This window comes from Urocampus carinirostris, chromosome 1 (assembly GCF_059441175.1).
Source record: "Urocampus carinirostris isolate Australia breed hairy pipefish chromosome 1, RoL_Ucar_1.0, whole genome shotgun sequence".
In the NCBI taxonomy this organism is placed as follows: domain Eukaryota; kingdom Metazoa; phylum Chordata; class Actinopteri; order Syngnathiformes; family Syngnathidae; genus Urocampus; species Urocampus carinirostris.
This window is the reverse complement of record NC_142349.1, coordinates 48,205,155-48,227,195: the sequence shown is the minus strand read 5'-3', so window position 1 is coordinate 48,227,195 and position 22,041 is coordinate 48,205,155. Positions and strand designations below refer to the sequence as shown.

Sequence of the window (22,041 nt, the reverse complement as noted above, 5' to 3'; positions counted from 1 at the left end):
CGGGAGCCCCCGACCTTCGCAGGAGCAATAATCAATCAATAAATCCGTCATACAAAAATGGTAAAAATATAATGACAATATATAGTAAATAAAACACTGCTCATAAGAAACCGTTTTTAATTCACATTTTTGTCCCCATTGTCCCTTTGTGTGTCTACGACAGAAATACGTCCACAGAAATACTACAAAAAGACGACAAAATTAGTATTAGCGAGTGCTTAGTATATAAAAACTGGGACCATATATATGATTTTGCTTTCATTGTGAAAAGAAAAAATACTGTAGAAATACTACAAATGTCCGACGGCAATAATGCTTCAGTACCATTCCACAACAGAAATCTTCCACCAGAATTACTACGAAAAACTACATTGATACTACAAAAATACCATAGAAATACTTCAAAAATGTTATTATGGAAAAATAGTTCTAAAGAAATGCTTAAAAAAACACGACACTGATACTATGATACAAGAATAATACTAATGAAATATTCAAACAAAAATATGTCCTCAGAAATATCACGGCAGTACAAAAATACTACAGCTGTACTAAACAAAATCTACAATGAAATACTACAAAATGCTACTTAAGTCCTACTTTGGAAATGCTTAAGAATACTACAGCGAAAATTTTACTTTTATGCTACAAAAATAAAACGACTGTAATACTACAAAAATACTACCGAAATACTACAAAAATATATTGCAAAAATACAGCTTGGGTAATGCTACAAACTAAATTTCAAATTTTGTGCTTAAAACAGGGACCTAATATAGTATTTTACTTATATTGTGAGTATTTCAAACCCAATTTGATGAAGTTAATTCATTCAAAAACAATTATAAAGAAATGTACTATGTATATGTATTTATAAATGAAAACAATTGGATAGGTCTTCAGGTTTGGCCCCCTAGTCCATTTTTTAACTCAATAATTGCCCACCCTTGCTATAAAGAATACTAATTTTGTGTCTCCTTTCCTGTGTCATAGTGTTGATTCTCTGTCTGAGGAAGGCCCAATGCTTCCTGTCTCTTGACCTTTAGTCCCAAGATGGCGCTTTGTACGCATTGTTGTGCGCAGTGGAAAAGAGGGCAGCTCTTTCCGCCCTGCAGCCTACATGCAGCTAAAGAGGCTTACCCTTGTGTTGCCCTCCTTTAAGACCAGACAAGTTGGTTTAGAAAAAAATCCTTCCCAAACATCCTCGATAGACGACCTAGAAGTTTTCCAGTTTTGTTTAGTTAACCAAGCACTGCTTCTCATCTTATCAATGTTTCTACAGAAAATAAAAGTAAGAGTTTCAAGTACTCTCATTTCAAGTTGAATACTGTATTGCACAATTAGTCATTATTTCTAGTTTACCTGTACTAATGACAAGTTTTCGGGGCATTACTGAAAAACAGTACAGTATAAAATTTGGATAGAAATGCAAATATTTCCCCCAAAAAACTATATTTCAGTCTTAATGGGACACTGTGTAATATTTGACCACCAGATGTTGCATTAATGTTTGGTGCAACCAAAAATGAGTGCTACAAAGCACAAAGTGGACCCAAGAACCCCAAATTGGACAGAAATTTGACCCTGCGCGATATTATCCGGCGTCTTGTGTACATAAAAAATGAAAATGCATATCGGTATATTATCATTTTTGTATAGTTGTTAATCAGTAGATATATATTGCTGACTTTAATTGCATAACAATGGTAGCACCAGGGCGGCACAGCGGATGAGTGGTTACCGCGTCTGCTGCACAGTTCTGAGGTCTTGGGATCAAATTCATTTAGCCGCCTTCCTATGAGGAGTTTGCATGGTCCCCCCGTGTTGTGTGGGTTTCCTCCGGGCTCTCCGATTCCTCCCACATTCCAAAAACCTGCATGTCAGGTTAATTGGCCGATCAAAATTGGCCTTAGGTGTGAATGAATGAGTGAGTTGTCTGTGTCCGTTTGCCCTGCGACTGGCTGGCAACCATTTCAGGGTGTCCCCTGCCCACTGCCTAAAGACAGCTGGGATGGGCTCCAGCACTCCCGCGACTCTACTGAGGATAGGGTGTGCAGATAACGGATGGATGGTAGAAACAGGGATCGAACAAGGAACGCAACGGTAAGAATCTTACCTCCAGGCCACTAGGGAAGAAGATGATTTAGGAAAAGGCAAAGCGTCTTTTCATTAAACCTCTATTTTTAATCATAGTACCAGACACAAATGACAGAGTAATGAAAAAACAGGAAGTGATTAATAATCACTTTTTCTCAGCTCAAACTAAGCATTGTGAGAGGCAAACGTTGGATATGTGTGGCCATGAGTTTATATATATCTTTTATTATAACCGAATTACTTTCCACAATGCCTTTCTCCTTATTTAGTTTAAAATCACTGACCTGTTTAATATTTGACAATATCATCTTGGCCCAGCCCAATAATAACATCAACATGATTTATTAAACGTGATGATGACATGAAACCTGATGATTTTTCGTGTGTCGTCTGTATCCCTAGAATTACAGTGGATGGTATCTGCCCCCCTCCCTGCAACGATCTAGGTTCAATTAGCCTTACATCTAATTGTTGCAATTAGGATTAGCGATATATTTTGACTGATTAATCAATGCCTGAACATGATACTGATTATGGCTTCAAATCAATCAACAATCTCCTTCGTTTCTTTATTGATCCACTGTTTGCACGCCTGTGCAATTTCTAGTGATGTATCCTTTTCAACTGTCTGACATCGATTTAATCTATTCTAAACTTTCTTGCTTCCTTTAGGTTGCTCATTTCTTAAGTGGTCTTTATCAATTTTAGCTTGAAGTCAGGAATATAGGACAGATGTTTTCTTTTTTTCTGAGGGCATGGTGTATTGCAAAGATGACTCTTCAAATAAAATTGTAAAATCCAGCACACCTTTATCATAAATTCTGTTCTTTCCAATTGGTTCGTTGTTCCTGTATAAGCCACTCCCCCCTTCCTACTCGCTACTTATATAAACTGAACCCCACATTACAGTTTTTTATTTTACAGTTGTTGATTTGACTTACAGCAGCACGGCGGCACATTGGTTAGCACAGCTATGAGGTCATGGGAACAAACCTTCCTGTGTGGAGTTTGCATGTTCTCCTCGTGCTTGCGTCGGTTTACTCTGGTCACTCCGGTTTCCTCCCACATTCCAAAAAACATGCATGTCAGGTTAATTGGCCAGTTCAAATGCTCCCTAGGTGTGAATGAGAGAGTGAGTTCTCTGTCTCTGTATGCCCTGCGACTGGCTGGCAACCAGTTCAGGGTGTCCCCTACCCACTGCCCGAAGATAGCTCGGATGGGCTCCAGCACCCCTGTGACCCTACTGGGGATAAGCGGTGCAGTCAATGGATGGATGGATTTGACTTACAGTGCCTCGCGGAGGTACTTTTTACTATGTTGCCTTATTTCAGACTTCAAACCTTAAGGTAAAAAAACTGAAAATAAAATTAGAATAAAAAACATGCAAGACACAATTGTGAGGTGTAACCAAATTTTATAACAAATTTAAATTGGGGAATATTTTTGCCAGGCACTGTATATGCAACATTTGAAACCTTTTCAATATTTGATCAGTCCCGCGCTCAGCTTGTCACCATTTTTTAAATTTGACCCTTTGCCCATTTGACTGTGACACCCCTGCACTTAAATAATGGCATGTAGAAGGTGACATTAGGTGGCAATAACAAGAAAATTGGAGCTGAGCCCAGCACATGGCCGAGAAACGCGACCAGAAGCTTCTGTTTCTCGTCCTCCGCCCACCGGTAAAGCTCATGTCAGGCACGCTGAGGTCTTAGAGGGGATAAACCTCATCAAATCCTTCCAAATTGACCTGTGACTTTGGAATAAGCAGCAAGGCTTGCGGGTGTGCATTGGGACATGTTGTGACCTTTGTGACCACGTGACTGGAAAAAAGCGTCTGAAAGGATTAGCCATGAAGGTATAAAAGCGTTACCACGACAGCAAATGTCACAGACAGGCGGGAGGAGAAGAAGAGCTCAGTGGTGGTTTCTTGGGATAACTCAGGCAGGTGAGAGCATCTGCAACTGCTCGTGCTATGCTATGCCTTTAAACTCTCTGCTTTACATTGATTGTTGATACTTATCGTGTACCGTATGAGTGTTGCATGTTTAATGTGATGCAGGACAAAAAACTGTTACAATAGCAGAAAAAAAATGCAGTTTAATTAAAAACATATTTAATTATTCGTTAGCATGTGTCGTTGAGTCATCATGGCCACAAGTAGCTTCATCTTTACATGTTTACTATTATCAAGCACAGTGTTCTCCAACCTTCTTCAAGCCGAGAGCTAGTTTTTGTTACTGTTTAGCGCTAAGGGGTCCCAGTTCATTTCTAAAATAACAACTAATAAGGTTATTAGTATGTTGCTGTGTCATTACTAGTAGTTTTAATAGGCCCTTTCAACCACAATTTTTTTTTTTTTACCAGAAAATCACTATGACCCTGCAATGGTGAGCTATTTTCAGAGCTGGTCTGCTGGCACCACTCTTGTCCTTAGAGGGCACCCTGGTGGCTGCAAGAACCATGTTGAAGAACCCTGATCTCCAAACATTCTGATTCAAAAAATAAGTAATATAAATTAATTAGCATATAGTTGTGCATTTTTTTAAATACTTGTGGGTCGAAAAAAAACGTGTTTATTTTAGATGACATGAAACTCACTTAAAGGGTGTTGGAACAATCTGCTGCTACCCCCTCAAAAAACCTGGTCATGGATATTAGAAAAAAAATTGTGCTTTTAGTCACATTGATTCTCTGTAGTTTGTAATATTCCTTGTGCTTTTTAGCACTCGTTTCCAGCAACAACGAGTGGTCAAATATTACACAGTATCCTTTTAAAACCTAAACTAAATTGGTCGCAGTAACATATGTCATGAGGTTGACTCATCATAGCATCAAATTGTTAACTATTTGATCTCTACATTTGATCTAATGTGTGAAGCATTGGTGTAGCAGTATTACAATTTAAATATAAAATCATAACGTCTTTTTTTGCTGCAGCAATAAACTTTTCATAATTTCACATTGAATCTTGCAAAAGTGACATTTTGTTATACAGTAATCTCTTGCTGTATGTATACTGTATACTTTACACGGTTTCGCTACTTTGCAAAATTTTCATCATGCATTGTGTTCTGCATTCTGATTGCCTCTGACTAAATTTGACTTCAAGACCCACTAAACTTGCACTGGAGCCATATGCGGGTGCTTTTTCAAAAATGTTTGACAATGGAAAAATGTATGGTTTCTGTAGGACAGAACCTTAAAGTAAATGCAGTTTTCTATAACATCCACATGATGATTGCAAAGTATCATGTAAAGTAACTTAATCCATACTGTATTCGCCAGATGTTTTTGGACCGTGACTCCAGTGAAAAACAAGGGATTACTGTACTAGAAGTAGGCATAACTAATGTAGTGCACGGGTTGCGCCCTTGTTGTCAAGGAAGGGCAATTAGTTAGCGAGAGATCAAAGAGCGATTATGGTTAATCCTGTTTAATCCTGTTGGCATCATCTGTGCAGATTAGCGCAGATACGCTAACAGGATTAGGAACAGGGCATTGGGCATGAAAGAAAAAAAGCCACAAGAGGTCGTTGTGAAAAATGGTTAGTTGGTAGACTCAACTTTATTCATATAGCACTTTAAAACAACCATAAAAATGCTGTTTTTATTTTATTTTTATCTTAATGCCGTTATTATTTATTTTACAATATGTTTATAAATGTGTAGTCAGAAGTTATATGTGCTGTATATCATTTATTTTTTTGCGGAACTTTAATTTTGTTTATCATTTCTGTTTAGACAACAATGAACGCCAGCCCACCGGCAGGAAGCGCCCTGTCCCCTGGTGGAGGCGCCGGCCCCACTACACCCAAAAAAGGCCCTCCCAAATTCAAGCAGAGGCAGACTCGCACATTCAAGAGCAAGGCTCCCAGACCAGGCCAGAAAGGGTAAAACTACCTAACAACTATTAGATTGTGTATACACCAGTGGCGAGCCGTGAATTTCACACCCAGGTCTTTAATAATACGGGGTTTTGAATTGATCCAACCCTCAATAACAATGTTGTAGCTAAAGACCTTTACTGCAGCTACAGTTATGACACATATAGATAAAAGAAATAATAACCTCATAAATTTGCAATATTATATAGGAATATAGTTATGTATTACTCACCAAAACTCCTTTTTATTTATAAACAAAATCTATCCTCCTCTCTTTACTTATAGGTGGACAAGCAGTAATGTAAATTTGTATTTATCACAGCGTTTAGAGAAAGAAGCTTTACATAGTGTCCCCGAAATCAAAGTCCCTGCTTGTCCTGGTTGGAACAGGCATGCTAGCTTCAGAGTTGTCTGCTTCTTAATGATGTGTAGCTTTTTTTTTTTGAGAAATCTGCTTTGAAAATGGGCTTTGACAGTTAAATCTGCAACCAAATCCATTTCTTCTTCTCTTTCAGCCATTGTGGGTCGACAGAACCGCTAAAATAACACAATAATATATTTGCTGTGTTTGCGGGCTCTGGCTAGTACAATCTATCACTACCCGCTCATTCCTCTTGCTCCTCTTCAAGTTTAACGGCAGTTGGCACCTTCACTTTGGTGCTTTACTGCCACCTAGCCAATCATCCTTTATGAAAACACTGACGTTTATCGACGCCAGCTTTGTCTCACCAAATGGGTTAAAGCAACATCTTTATTAACACTATTTTTATGCGACAGGGCCTGCAGGATTGATTTTGAAGTCCTCAAGGTAGAATGGCTGAAATGTAATTGGATAAATGCTTAAATATGAAAACACATTTGGAAGCAGTGCAACCTAGAAAAGGCAATGAACGGAAGCTGACATACAATTTGGAATTATTTGGAAGAATTTATAGCTAAAATGTAATTAACGTCACAGGATTCAGATATAGAGAAGGCCTTGCAGGTGCTGAAGACCCACCACTGGTATACACTGACTCTTAGCATACAATTCAGCGCCGATCGAGTGCATTAACGCCGGTTTCGCCTCATTTGCAGTTTCGGTGATGACATCCCCGGCATGGAGGGTTTGGGCACCGACATCACGGTGGTGTGCCCATGGGAAGCTTTTGGCGATATGGAGCTGAGCGACCTGGCCAAATACGGCATCATCTAAAGCTGCTCTCATCCTCTTTCCTTCCATGCTCGGCTCGTCGGAATAAGGCGGCCGGCCCCTTAATGCCCCTCTCGTCAACTACCTCCAGCTTCCCTCCACTAAGTGGAGCAAAGCTTATTTTTGATATTATTATACATATCCTACTGTTTACAGTATATCATACACTTGAATGATTGACGAGAAAACTTCCCGTCCCCTTTTCCAACCTAACCCTCCATCGAATAGTGTGCCAGCGCCCCAACCCATGCCAAAAGGACGCAAAAAACCCAGGTCTAAGCTAGTTCGGTTTGCTTCTAGCTGTATACGTGTAAATATTTTGTAATGTGTTTCCTTTTTTACTTCCCTCGGGCTATGATGCATTGTTTGACTTGACTAAGTAAGTGTAAACATCATCGACAGTCTGCAAGACCCCGTTCTGGTGAACTTGACCATACCTTTTAGGAGGCTCTCTCCTTCCTTAGAGACAATCAAAACGGCAAATGAGTGCACTTAATAAGCACAAAGCAAACATACTGTGAACAGAAGAGTCCTAATAATTGCATTAAACCATCTTTTGAGAAAATCACTGTGTCAATTTCTGTTGGATATCCTTCATACTGCATATCGTTTCACTGTGGAAGGGCACATACTTTTTCAAGTATATTATGAAGTGGATATTGGCATAGGTTTTAAAAGCATTTGGTTCAGGGGCGGGATCCAGACTTATGTTCTTAGGCGGGCCGGATCAGTAAGAGATTATTAACTACAAATGTTTAGCTTTGTTTTTCAGTATTATGCTTTACCATTCAGACAAAAATAGAAACCTACCTTACATATTATAATTAAGGGATCTTTTCCAAACACAACACATTTATTCAAAAAAGATGGGGGGGGAGGATTTTCATTGTTGAATTGTTGTGTAAACTCAGAGGTTAGGGAACTTATGACTGCATCTGGCTCAGAAAAAAATAAAGGCTATGCTAACCTTAAATAAATTAGCAAAAAATGGTTAACCTTCTCTCTACATCTCTTTGTAGTATTTGCAAAGCTGAAGTGGAGATGTAAACACTTGCTTTATTTCATTACCACTGCAGGTGAAATATATATATATATATATACAGTGCATCCAGAAAGTAATCACAGCGCTTCACTTTTTCCACATTTTGTTATGTTACAGCCTCATTCCAAATTGTATTAATTTAATCTCTTATCTCAAAATTCTACAAAAAATGCTCCATTATGACAATGTGAAAAAGTTTTTTTTTTTACTTTTTTTGAATTTATTAAAAATAGAAAACTAAGAAATCACATTTACATAAGTATTCACAGCCTTTGCCATGAAGCTCAAAATAGAGCTCAGGTGCATCTTTTTTCCACTGATCATCCACTGATCTTTCTACAGCTTAATTGGAGTCCACCTGCAGTAAATTCAGTTGATTGGACATGATTTGGAAAGGCACACACCTGTCTATATAAGGTCCCACAGTTGAGTGTGCATGTCAGAGCACAAACACCAAGCATGAAGTCAAAAGAACTGTCTGTAGACCTGCGAGACAGGATTGTCTTGAGGCACACATCTGGGGAAGGATACAGAAAAGTTTCTGCTGCTTTGAAGGTCCCAATGAGCACAGTGGCCTCCATTATTCGTAAATGGAAGACATTTGGAACCACCAGGACTCTTCCTAGAGCTGGCCTGCCTTTTAACCTGAGCAATCGGGGAAGAAGGGCCTTAGTCAGGGAGGTGACCAAGAACCCGATGGTCACTCTGTCAGAGCTCCAGCGTTCCTCTGTGGAGAGAGGAGAGCCTTCCAGAAGGAAAACCATCTCTGCAGCAATCCACCAATCAGGCCTGTATGGTAGAGTGGCCAGACGAAAGCCACTCCTTAGTAAAAGGAACATGGAAGCCCGTCTGGAATTTGCCAAAAAGCACCTGAATGACTCTCAGACCATGAGAAAATAAATTTTCTGGTCTGATAAGACAAAGATTGAACTCTTTGGTGTGAATGCCAGGCGCCATGTTTGGAGAAAACCAAGCAACGCTCATCACCAGGCCAATATCATCCCTACAGTGAAGCATGGTGGTGGCAGCATCATGCTGTGGGGATGTTTTTCAGCAGCAGGAACTGGCAGACTAGTCAGGATAGAAGGAAAAATGAATGCAGCAATATATAGAGATATCCTGGATGAAAACCTGCTCCAGAGCGCTCTTGACCTCAGGCTGGGGCGAAGGTTTATTTCAGCAGGACAACGACCCGAAGCACACAGCCAAGATCTCAAAAGACTGGCTTCAGAACCACTCCGTGAATGTCCTCGAGTGGCCCAGCCAGAGTACAGACTTTAATCCGATCGAACATCTCTGGAGAGATCTGAAAATGGCTGTGCACAAACGTCTCCCATCCAACCTGATTGAGCTTGAGACTTATTGCAAAGAAGAATGGGCAAAACTGCCTAAAGATAGGTGTGCTAAACTTGTGGGATCATATTCAAAAAGACTTGAGGCTGTATTTGCTGCCAAAGGTGGATCAATAAAGTATTAAGCAAAGGCTGTGAATACTTATGAAATAAATTCAAAAAAAGGTAAAAAAAAAACTTTTTTACATTGTCATAGTGGAGTATTTTGTGTAGAATTTTGAGATAGAAGATTAAATTAATACAATTTGGAATGAGGCTGTAACATAACAAAATGTGGAAAAAGTGAAGCGCCGTGAATACTTTCCGGATGCACTGTATATATATATATATATATATATATATATATATATATATATATATATATATATATATATATATATATATATATATATATATATATATATATATATATATATATATATATATATATATATATATATATATATATATATATATTTGTATATATATGTATATGTATATATATATATATATATATATATATATATATATATATATATATATATACACGTATAATGAAATGTGTTTAAATTACAGCGTAATAGTATCAGTCTGCATGCTAACACAAGTTAGCTTAAATCCTTAAGAAAAAAAAATGTTTTTTTCCGGAGAGCTGTTTTGGCGTTTTTATATTCCTCTTGAAATATATGGTGTGGCTCTCTCTGCCCCAAAAAAGAAAAAAAAACAATTTTGGTTCCATAGCTTTTTGGGTCAAAAGGTTTCCTTTTCCCTTTGTTACCTAGTTTATTTGTATTAGAGTTGAGTGACTGCAGTTTTACAACCAACTCACCATGCTTAGCAAACTCAGCACTGCCCTCTAGCAGCCGGAGAGAGCTTTTGGTTGGCATTTAATTAAAATATCATAACTTTTGATAGGAATTAACAATTTTTGTTCAGCCTTTCTCAGTTGTTTTTATAAATTACCAGCAATGTTGAAATTAAGAACACGGGCCTAGAGCGCCCTCTGGCAATTTAGTGTGAAAATATCATGTGAAATCATATAATCACAATTTGAAACTCAAATATATAATAATAAATTGTGGGCGCACCAGAGTATAAGTCACAACACCAGCCAAACTATGAAATAAAATACAATCCGAAAAATACGGTACACTTCTTAAGAATAGATGGTGATGATGTCTCTCTCGCTTTATCTCTTCTACCTGTTTAGTCAATCGACGAGCTTAAGGGGGACCACATCTCATTTTACTGTGATTTTTTTGTTTTGTTTCTTTTTTTATCCATAATAATGAGTCCCAAGAAAAAAAACGTTTGCAAAATACGAAAATGGTGTACAAGTGTCTGCTATTAAAATGCTGCTAGAAGGTAGAGTAAATGGTTTAGAATGTTGTATTTTTAGATTTTTACCAGTATATTCATCGTAATTAGATATTTATCGATGTTTAGATCCACACTTTTTTTCATATTTCGAATTTCTTTTAGTATGTGGCTATTTTAAAGCAGTTCTGGGATGTCTCTTATATGCAACGTAGGCTTATATGCAAGTATATAAGGTACTTTAAGCCGTTTTGGTTTTGCTGCTATCATTTACCATATAAACTGCACAATCTTTTTGTAGGATACATTTGAGAAGTGGATTTTTGTTTTTGCTTGGGTCGCAGCTTGTCATTAGAGTGGAATGGTGGGTTCTCAAGTCAGACCAGTTGAGAACCACTGTACAGTACTAAATTATTATATTTTCAGTTGGTTTCAGCATGTGTCTTGGGTCACCACAGGCCCGTCAACGCTAACTGAGACCCAAAGGCTTTCAGTACCCTCTGTTGGCGAAATTTAGAATTCACCTTAAAGGGAGCTGACAGTGTTGTGTTGCAAATTGTATTTTTTTCTCAGACAAAATTTCTGTGTAATTCATTACAAAATAACTTCACACAAATGAATTGAAATTACTTTAATAAAAATATTTAAAATCTCACATTTAAAATACAAATTTCTTGAAAGAGCTGAACAATATAGTGGAAAATCTTACCAATAAAATGTTTTTTTAAACAAGTGCTTGGATAGTGCATCATTGTATATTATGAAAAGATCAAACTTAAAACACAAATTAATTCAGGTTATTAGGATCATTTAAAAAAATAAATTGACATTAGAATAAAAAAAACGTGAAAAGATCAAACTTAAAACACAAATTAGTTTACATTACTAAAAACACTTATGACACAAATGTGTTATTAGAATATAGTGAAAAATCATAGCAATAAAATTGTTTTAGAATCCTGGAATTTGACAATGGAGTATTGCTGTGGAAATACCTTGACACCAAGAAACCAATTTGCATTACTACAATAATTTCATTAAAAAAAAAAATTTAAAAGATAATTTAAAACCCAAATTAGTTCAAACAGAGTGTTAAGAATATATTTAAAATCTTATCTGTTAAATGGTTTGGAAATCAAGTGCTTGGGTAGTGCAGTATTGCAGTTATATTAATCTAAACAGAACTGGAATTCAGGGGATGGCACAATGGTGTCTTCTGTTGCCTATAAAAGTGTCGGAGTTGTTTGAAAAGGCACAGGTGGGTGTTCTTCTGGTCCCTGCTGGGGGGCTCACTGATAAGAGAATCCGAGTGCTTGCTAGGGACAATCGTACCCAGCACTTGGATTCTGGTCGGGGAGCTCAGGTGAAGACACTGCAAACAAGTTGAAAACAACAGTTGGTCAATGAAACAACTCCATTGTAATGGCATTGTTATACGTTCTGATTGACTTATAACTTAGGCTAGTCTACAAGTACTACCATGTAAACATTTGCCTATGTTTCCTAACTTTCAAGTCTTTGACTCATTCAGTGCCATAACATATAAATAAATCTTCAGAAGCATTGTTGTCCCTGAGTACTAAAACGTAAAAATATGTGTTTTTTTTGTCTCATTGACGATAACTACTATGAAGGGTTTGGCACAGCTCATCAGTAAGAATCAAGCCCCTGGGAATTATTTCATTAAGAAAACTAAACAGTTGATGGCTGACGCTTCAACAGAGCTTTTTTATTTCTAATTAAAAAAAAAAAAAGACAGAGTCCCTTCGTCATCATCAGGGCAGAGAGGGATGACGTTTCGTGCACATCCACAGGAGCGTCGCGTTCCTGCGGATGTGTCATGGTGACTGAAATAATGTGATCACATCACCACAAACCTCGGGCACTGAAAAGTTCATGCATTGTTCACAATTAAGTTTAGTGTTCTTGCAATAAAACGTTATTTTGCAACCAACGTGCCCTTGTGTTTATGGAAATCAATTATTAGATATTTCAAGTATCACATAACCCCTCTCCCCCCCAAAAAACTGAAGAGAAAGTTCTGCTTAAAATAATCCTTTCACAAAAAATCGTATTTGTCAGGAGTTTTATTGAAAATAAGTACTTTCAAGAAACTTGTAATGTTCAACTGTTGTTTACAAAACAACAGTAAAAGCTTGAAACATACTTTGTTTTTAATGAAAGATGAGGGTTAAGGCTTTCTTTGGATATGACCTATGTCTATTTAGCTTTAGCACAAAATTTTCTGTAGGCCTTCGGAAATGAATGCAAATGGCAAAAATTGACTGGCACTGGCTCTTCTCATTTGAAAGATGTCTGGCGACCATATTGGATGGGTATGTGTATGTTTACATTGTTGTTTCATCAGACTAACTTTCCAGGCTATGTTATGACAATAGATATTCCCAAATTGTTATATTCTGTAGTTTTTGTTCATTTATGGTTTTTGTCTTTCTGTGGATTTATGCTCTTCGATGTCTGAAAGATATTATTTCAAAGAGAGTACAGTGCAAATTGTTTTCCTGTTGAATAAAAGTTCAGTAAAAAGTTAAAAACTAGCTCAATGGGAGTTTAAGACATTATAATTACAATATCTAAATAAGAATGTCTGTTTTTGACTTATGTGGAGAGGATCAGATAAAAGTTCGGGGAGTTGCTGCAAGATTCGTACACCTTTTTTATGGCCAAATTCAAGCACTTCCTAAGGACTTAAAGTCAATTTTGTACTTTATTCATCACCGTTGCAGAGAAAAATCAGGTATTAATCATTTATTTTGCAGCGCAACAAATCCATCCAAGATACTTGAACTCCTCCACTTGGGGCAAGACCTCCTCCCCGACACGAAGGGAGCATACCACCCTTTTCCGACTGACAACCATGGCCTCGGACTTGGAGGTGCTGATCCCCATCCCGGCCGCTTCACACTCGGTTGTGAATCGCTCCAGCGAGAGCTGAAGATCACGGGCTGAGGAAGCCAACAGCACCACGTCATCTGCAAAAAGCAGTGAAGCAATGCTGAGGCCCCCAAACCGGACTCCATCCCCGCCAAGGCTGCGCCTAGAAATTCTGTCCATAAAAGTTATGAACAGAATTGGTGACAAAGGGCAGCCCTGGCGGAGCCCAACCCTCACCGGGAACGAATCCGACTTATTGCCGGCAATGCGGACCAGACTCTGGCACCGGGCATACAGGGACCGCACAGCCCGGATAAGACTGTGCGGTACCCCATACTCCCGAAGCACCACCCACAGGGCCTCCCGAGGAACACGGTCGAATGCCTTCTCCAAGTCCACAAAACACATGTAGACCGGACAGGCAAACTCCCATGCACCCTCAAAGACCCTGAAGAGTGTATAGAGCTGGTCCAGTGTTCCACGGCCAGGACGAAAACCACACTGTTCCTCCTGAATCCGAGATTCGACTTCCTGGCGGACCCTCCTCTCCAGTACCCCTGAATAGACCTTACCAGGGAGGCTGAGAAGTGTGATTCCCCTGTAGTTGGAACACACTCTCCGGTCCCCCTTCTTAAAGACGGGAACCACCACCCCAGTCTGCCAGTCCAGAGGCACTGTCCCCGATGTCCACGCGATGTTGCAGAGGCGCGTCAACCATGACACGCCCACAACATCCAGAGCCTTAATGAAGTCTGGGCGGATCTCATCGACCCCCGGGGCCCTGCCACCGAGGAGTTTTTTGACAACCTCGGTGACTTCAACCCCAGTGATACGAGAGCCCAACCCAGAGTCCTCAGGCTCTGCTTCCCCAGAGGAAGACGTGCCGGTGGAATTGAGGAGGTCTCCGAAGTACTCCGCCCACCGATTCACAACGTCCCGGGTCGAGGTCAGCAGCGCCCCATCGGCACTATACACAGTGTCGATGGCACACCGCTTCCTCCCCCTAAGACGTCGGATGGTGGACCAGAATTTCCTCGAAGCCGTTCGGAAGTCGGCTTCCATGGCCTCGCCAAACTCCTCCCATGCCCGAGTTTTTGCCTCGGCAACCGCCAAAGCCGCATTCCGCTTGGCCAGCCGATACCTGCCAGCTGCTTCCAGAGTCCCACAGGCCAGGAAGGCCCGATAAGACTCCTTCTTCAGCTTGACGGCATCCCTCACCGCCGGTGACCACCAACGGGTCTGAGGGTTGCCACCGCGGCAGGCACCGACTACCTTGCAGCCACAGCTCCGATCAGCCGCCTCGACAATGGAGGCGCGGAACATGGTCCACTCGGACTCAATGTCCCCCGCCTCCCTCGGGACATGGGCGAAGTTCTGCCGGAGGTGTGAATTGAAACTTCTTCTGACAGGAGATTCTGCCAGCCGTTCCCAACAGACCCTCACAACACGCTTGGGTCTGCCGGGTCGGGCCGGCATCTTCCCCCACCATCGAAGCCAACTCACCACCAGGTGGTGATCAGTTGACAGCTCCGCCCCTCTCTTCACCCGAGTGTCCAGAACATGCGGCCGCAGGTCCGACGAAACGATGACAAAGTCGATCATCGAACTACGGCCTAGGGTGTCCTGGTGCCAAGTGCACATATGGACACCCTTATGTCTGAAAATGGTGTTCATTATGGACAGACCATAACGAGCACAGAAGTCCAATAACGAAACACCACTCGGGTTCAGGTCAGGGGGGCCGTTCTTCCCAATCACGCCCTTCCAGGTCTCACTGTCATTGCCCACGTGAGCGTTGAAGTCTCCCAGCAGTACGAGGGAGTCCCCAGGGGGCGCGCTCTCAAGCACACCCTCTAAGGACCCCAAGAAGGGTGGGTACTCCGAACTGCTATTTGGTGCATAAGCACAAACAACAGTCAGGACCCGTCCCCCCACCCGAAGGCGGAGGGAGGCTACCCTCTCGTCTACCGGGGTGAACCCCAACGTACAGGCGCCGAGCCGTGGAGCAATTAATATGCCCACACCGGCTCTGCGCCTCTCACCACGGGCAACTCCAGAGTGGAAGAGAGTCCAACCCCTCTCGAGAGGACTGGTACCAGAGCCCAAGCCGTGCGTAGAGGTGAGTCCGACTATATCTAGTCGGAATTTCTCAACCTCACGCACCAACTCGGGCTCCTTCCCTGCCAGAGAGGTAACGTTCCATGTCCCAAAAGCCAGTTTCTGTAGCCGGGGATCGTCGCGCCAAGGACCCCTCCCTTGGCTGCTACCCAGCTCTCTGCGCACCCGACCCCTTTGGCCCCTCCTACAGGTGGTGAGCCCATGGGAAGAGGGTCCCACGTCGTCCCTTCGGGCTGTGCCCGGCCGGCCCCCGTGGGTAAGGGTCCGGCCACCAGGCGCTCGCCAGCGGACCCCACCTCCAGGCCTGGCTCCAGAAGGGGGCCCCGGTAACCCGCGTCCGGGCGAGGGAAATCGAGGACCAAAGTTTTCTCTCATCATTAGGGGTCTTCTGATCTGCGTTTTGTCTGGCCACTCACCTAGGACCTGTTTGCCATGGGTGACCCTACCAGGGGCTTAAAGCCCCCGACAACATAGCTCCTAGGATCATTGGGACACACAAACTCCTCCACCACGATAAGGTAGCAGATCAAGGAGGAGGCAACAAATCTAACTGCAATATATATTTGATCTTTATATCTTGAGTAAATCGCAAATATGCTTGCGGATATGAACTATACTCTGTAAAAAAATTTGGGACAAATCTCTACCCATATAGGTAGGTATCGGGTAATAATAACAATAATATGTAGCTTATATTTTCAGTTGCAGGAAGTTCTTCCCAATTAAAATTTAACACTAGGAAATGCTATTTTAAATTTTTGCACAGCCCATAATACATGTCCATAACTGATACGTAATACTTGCACTATTACACAATTTGTAGTGCCCTGTTTAGGTGTAGCACGAACCTGTCCTTTTGTGCATGACCCATAGGGGGCGATGGTCCTACCTAGGACAATGTCGTACAAACTAATGCCAGCTGCAGTTCGTCAAAACGGGAAGAACAAATGCAATGGGAAAGCGAAGCCACAAGAGAGCAATGTTGGCATCATTTTGAAGCAGACTTGACATGGCAACAGTTTCAATTATTCACAAGCACTTCATCCAAACATCAAGTACTTATCAAGGATTTCAAGCACCCGCATGAACCCTGTAAAATTAAATCTTGCAAAATGTTTACAAAATGTTCAGAACAGACTTTCACTTTTTTTCACGATTTGGGTGTTAGGTCTGCTCTACTAAGCCTCGATAACTATCGATGTCACCTCTTCGTCCATAATTACTTTAAAAATGACGTTTTATAACTTTCACTTTCTTTTGAACAGCCAATAAGATTAGTGTAGACCCATAATAACATCAAACCGCGTCTTTTGTACCCATCCAATATGGCCGACAGTCTGCACACAGGTATGCTTGTGATGTCACGCGAAAACTATTCCATTCTTATTCTGGAGTGACATCTCTTAACTCGTAATAAACAGTGTTCACTATGTTGTTTTCAATGACAATTAAGGCAATTCAAATCATCACATCATCTGCTTTTAATGTATTGTTTATTTCAAATTCAGCGAGTTGTGGTCATGTCCAGGACGGATAAACGTATGTGTAAAATTAAAGACAGAAGAGTACTGTCAATGATAGGACTAACCAAGCCACTGAATGTTTTTTTTCCAGTGCTAATTTCCAAACTTCTGGAAGAGTTTAACAATCTAATTTGATTTGATTTAATTTGACTTTATTGTCATTTATAACTACGTAGTGGCGTTGTTTGCCACAAGATTACACAAGGCACTCCAGGATTAACACGTAATAAAGACTTTCAAGAGAAAAATAAGTAAAAAAGAATGCCAGGTTATAGTCAAAAGTATTTACAATGTAGATTGGCCTAGGTTGTAATAATAGTGCAATATAAAAATAGTGCACCGTGATGCAATAAAAATCGATGCAATAACATTTAGCAGCAACAGAAATTCAAAAACAATTATTCAAGTAGCATGCATATAACGCAAAAATTGGAAAATTATTCACTTTTTCAGAAGTTTGGGGGTTGTCTACTGGTGCTATGTCTGGGACTTTTCTTTGAAGTATTTGATTTTTGGGTTTGATACTTAAGAGAGTACGACAGAATTAAGTGCAGATGAGTCAAATTGAAGACAGCACAATCCTCTTATAGGCCAGGATATCAAACCAAATGACTCTACTGTATATATGCTGTGCTCATTCTTCAACTTCCCCGAAAAGCTAAACTAATTTGCTATTTGTATTGCATTCATTCAACTCAAGTTGGAAGACTATTGACTATTTCTGAAATCTGTAGTTGTTTACCAGTGCTACGTCTAGGACTTCCCTTTGAAGTTTTAGATTTTTAGCTGTAATGTTTGAAAGAGGACCGTCATACTCTTTAAGATAAAATAATAAAAGATTGGTATCCCGACGACCGATGCCGTTAAGGGATCCGCGAACCGTGAACGTGATTTATAAATACAGTATTTGATATTTTTTAGGTGCGATACTCAAGATAGTACAACAGAATAAAGTGTAAAACTTGTGAGGCCCCTTCTCAAGGTTCCTTTTTTCCTCATGCTGAGGTTTTGAGTTTTTCCTTGCCCGCATGTTGGTTTAAGATCAGGGGACAGTGTAATTGTAATCCTGTGCAGTCCTTTGAAACATTTTTGTGATTAAGGGCCATACAAATAAATGTGATTTGACTTGACTTGAATTAGCACTAAACAGTTGAATATACTTATTGAGCAGAAAGTCAAATCAAAATGATGTATGTGCACTGTACTCGGCGTTAAACTTTTGGAAAAGAAAATTATTTAATATTCCTTCTGCATGCATACACCACAAGTTGGAAAACTGTTCACCTTTTCTAAAGTTTGTTATTATTTCCCAGAAATACGTCTCGTACTTTGAAGTCTTTGATTTTTAGCCGTGATACTTCAAAGAGGTCGTTTTTCATCTCTTGGAAGTAGTAATACAAGATTGGGTTTATGAATATTTAATGAGAGCGCAATTTTACCCAAAAGATTTATGAAGAATGTTGTGGTATAAAGGCCTCATTTAGACAACCCATGAAGATGTATATCATTGTTGTTGAGGGATCTAAGTAAAGAATCAATATCTGACTATTATGGTTTATTTCATGGGACACGCATTTTGCCACTTGCTGTCAACTGAAAAGGACATCAAAGATGTCCAGGGGTGCAAGCACAATACTACAGTTATGTGAAGACTTTGAACTCTAACTTAGAGAACAGTTTCTGATATTGTATTAACAAGTAAAATGAGTTTCACAATTCATACTGACAAACTATCGTTGTTATGTGTAAGAGTACAATTTTGAAAGTTGGAATTGTAAGGTTTTTATCTGCTACAAACGAAAAAATGCATGAAGACCACTTACTGTTCAATTTTTTTTTCTTGTTGGATGTGCTGCCCCAGTCTCTCTTTTTCTTTTTTCCCTGCACAAAAGCAAACCAAAAAAACATTAGGGCATCAAATAAAATAACCAAAAAAAAAAAATCTTGGCCAAATGACCTTGGGCCAGTGTATTACAACCAAGCGACTCACATAATTCTCCCTACAAGACCAGGCCGGATGTTCTTTAGCGTGAGCATCTTTGAGCTGGTCAGATATCCTGAAGTACTTTTCCTGCTTGTCGGGAGACATTGACTTCCACTGTTGACATCATGACAGTATCAAGTGTTAATGCATGATAACAAAATGATGCAAAAGTGATCTAAGCTAACAAATAGCAAAAATACACACTCACAATCTGCCCAAGAACTTTGTTTAAAGAGGCGCTGTCTTGCTTGGGAAATTCTGCTTTGAGTATGGGTCTCTGTTCTTTCATGAACAGCATGAATGCATTCGGAGGCTTTTTAATGTACGGCTTGCTCAAATCCTGGGCGTCTACGTGCCTCTTTTTCCTACGCAAAGAAAAGAAAAATCATAGCATAAACACAGATTGCCTGGCTGTTGTAAGAACAAAAAATACTAAGTTAAAAATCCTTACTTTTTGGAAGCCTTTTTGGGCTTTTGAGGAGGGGGAGGAAAGTGGGAATCAGAGTCTTGAGACAGCAAGTTGTTGCTACAAAAGGAACAAAAAAACGGACATTTTATACATTAAGAATTATTTTGAGAAACGGGAACATGTTGTGCCTTTTTGTGAGTGTAACTTACATTATACCGTCAGTAATTTGGTTTAATGCCACTTGGCCAAAATCATCCTGTGGAAAAGCACATGGTTATCACTCTGCTTGATACTACAAAATAGCAAGAACATAAAAGTCAACATTGAACATTTTGTCACTGTCATGCAAAAAAACCCAAACCTCATCATAGTCCCCCGCCCCAATATCTGTTTTAAAATAGTTATTAAAGACTAATTTAAAATCCGATTCATTGCTGTTTTTTCATCCTTCCGAAATGGAAATAAAAAATGTATTTTTGGAAGGGTTTTTCAAATGATGATTTAACCGAAACACTGAATCAACAGGACAAAAAGATACTGCAAATATACTCTAAAGGCACACCAATAATTTCTGAGCATGTCAAAAGAAATGAATCAAGCCTACGTCATTTCTATCTAAAGTTAGGGGCAAATAGACTCAGTCAACACCTAAAAAAATGATTACACCAGAAAATCACATTGACCCAGCACTGGTGATCAATTTTCAGATCATGTCTGCGGGCACCTCAGCTGTCTATAGAGGGCACTCTGGAGCTCGCAGGCACCATGTTGGAGACCCCTGATCTGGACGTTCTGTTCTCAGGCTGTTCTTCAGTAATAGAATGTCAATTCCAAATTTGACATTTTTTTAAGACACATGTTAACCAGCCGTCCACCAGAGGGTAGTGTTGAGTTTGGATAGTTGGTGAGTCGGTTGAGTAAACACATTCAATGCCTAACATGAAAATTTTTTTTTCCCTATTATTTCTGAATAAGTTAAGTGTTAGTGTTTGCAGTTGGCTGTATTAAATGTGTTGTGTTTGGAAAACATCCCTTGTCATCCGTGATTATAATATGAATGATGATGATGATGATTAGGATATGATTACTATCAAAATGATCGAGCACAATACTGAAAAACAAAGCTAAAAATTTGGAGGTGTCTTTTACTGAGAAACAGCCTGAGAACAGAATGTCTAGATCAGTGGTAACCAACATGGTGCCCGCGTGCTCCAGAGTGCACTCTAAGGACAGCTGCAGGGGCCTGCGGACATGCGCTGAAAATTGATCAGCAGTGATGGATCATTGTGATTTTCTAGTGAAATTATGTTTTTAGTGGTTGAGTGAGCCGATGTACTCCTTCTTGCAATACTTTACCAGGTAATAACAGAGTAACAACATAGTAAAAACATGATAAGTTGTTGTTTAAAAAATGCATATTGAACCTAGTGCCCTATGCACTAATCAGTGACAAAAACTTAAAAAAATATTGGATATTCCTGGTCTAGATCTGGCCCCAAGGAAAAGCAGAGTTTGGCAACCCTGATTCAACCCTAACACTGAATTAACAAAACGTAAAAATAATGGGAATAGATGTTCAAAAACATCATTTGATACTAAAACGAAGCGTGGCTTTAAAGCAGCATACAGGAGCTCGCAAATCGACTTTTTAAAAGAAAGATGCGTGATTTCTTTTCTAAAAGGACAGAAACAGCAGCCGTTACAAATACTTTATCGAGTGTCTATCTCGAGCGCCCCCCCCCCCCACACACACACAAAATAACATGCATTTTTTCTGTTTCGAATGAAAATGCACAATACTTATTTGAAATGCATTGAAATTATTATTTAGAAATGAACTTTCTCCCTACCTGATCCAGACCGTCCAACGCGCTCTGGTGCTGCACGTCGGCCTCCTGCAGTACCTCTTGATCGCCGAAGTCGTTTGGAGAAACGTCAAACGGAAAGTCAAGGAGCGGATTAATTTGCAAATCGATCGGGGAATGGTTCATTTCCAAATCCGCGTTGATAACCTCAAAAATAATATCCCAATCCATGCTGCTCATAGCGCCATACGTCGGCATCTTGTCCGGCCAGGAGCTCTTTGATCGATCGTCTAAGTTTTTTTCTACCTTAACTGACATTTGCGATTTCGGCCTCCGGGATGTTAGCCAATAGACTGCGAGGATTTTAGGATGACGTCACGCGGCCTCTTCGCAGTACGCGCCGCCATTCTATAAAAAAAGGTGCAAGCTAGGCTAACGGCTA

The 22,041-nt window shown here is 40.1% G+C and overlaps 2 protein-coding genes across 3 annotated transcripts; one reads left to right on the top strand and one right to left on the bottom strand.

Annotated features, from left to right (window-relative positions):
• The first annotated feature begins 3,913 nt into the window (after positions 1-3,913).
• On the top strand, positions 3,914-7,740 carry pde6hb (phosphodiesterase 6H, cGMP-specific, cone, gamma, paralog b). Of its 2 annotated transcripts, none has more exons than XM_088343126.1 (3): positions 3,914-4,045; positions 5,841-5,989; positions 7,061-7,740. In XM_088343126.1, exons 2-3 carry the CDS (start codon positions 5,847-5,849, stop codon positions 7,176-7,178), a joined length of 261 nt encoding a protein of 86 aa, XP_088199252.1. In that variant the 5' UTR covers positions 3,914-4,045; positions 5,841-5,846; the 3' UTR covers positions 7,179-7,740. The 2 variants fall into 2 exon arrangements, with proteins under 2 accessions (XP_088199252.1, XP_088199244.1); XM_088343118.1 differs by having other exon boundaries at positions 3,981-4,041.
• A 3,751-nt stretch (positions 7,741-11,491) lies between these two features.
• On the bottom strand, positions 11,492-21,887 carry LOC148374968 (uncharacterized). Its single transcript, XM_088355884.1, has 7 exons — positions 21,645-21,887; positions 20,004-20,050; positions 19,837-19,911; positions 19,594-19,750; positions 19,392-19,499; positions 19,225-19,282; positions 11,492-12,237 (listed from the first exon to the last, which is right to left on the bottom strand). The coding sequence occupies exons 1-7, from the start codon at positions 21,855-21,857 to the stop codon at positions 12,182-12,184; spliced, it is 714 nt and encodes a 237-aa protein (XP_088212010.1). The 5' UTR covers positions 21,858-21,887; the 3' UTR covers positions 11,492-12,181.
• Positions 21,888-22,041: the final 154 nt, after the last annotated feature.

Bases quoted from the DNA above. Each gene is read 5' to 3' on its own strand.
- pde6hb (XM_088343118.1), top strand. From the start codon at position 3,982: ATGTCACAGACAGGCGGGAGGAGAAGAAGAGCTCAGTGGTGGTTTCTT. The intron at 4,042-5,840 runs GCAGGTGAGAGC...ATTTCTGTTTAG, and splicing joins GGTTTCTTGGGATAACTCAG to ACAACAATGAACGCCAGCCC. The intron at 5,990-7,060 runs GTAAAACTACCT...CCTCATTTGCAG, and splicing joins CCCAGACCAGGCCAGAAAGG to TTTCGGTGATGACATCCCCG.
- LOC148374968 (XM_088355884.1), bottom strand. From the start codon at position 21,857: ATGCCGACGTATGGCGCTATGAGCAGCATGGATTGGGATATTATTTTT. The intron at 20,051-21,644 runs GTAGGGAGAAAG...GCTTTTCCACAG, and splicing joins CGTTGGACGGTCTGGATCAG to GATGATTTTGGCCAAGTGGC. The intron at 19,500-19,593 runs GTGAGTGTGTAT...TGATGTCAACAG, and splicing joins ACAAAGTTCTTGGGCAGATT to TGGAAGTCAATGTCTCCCGA.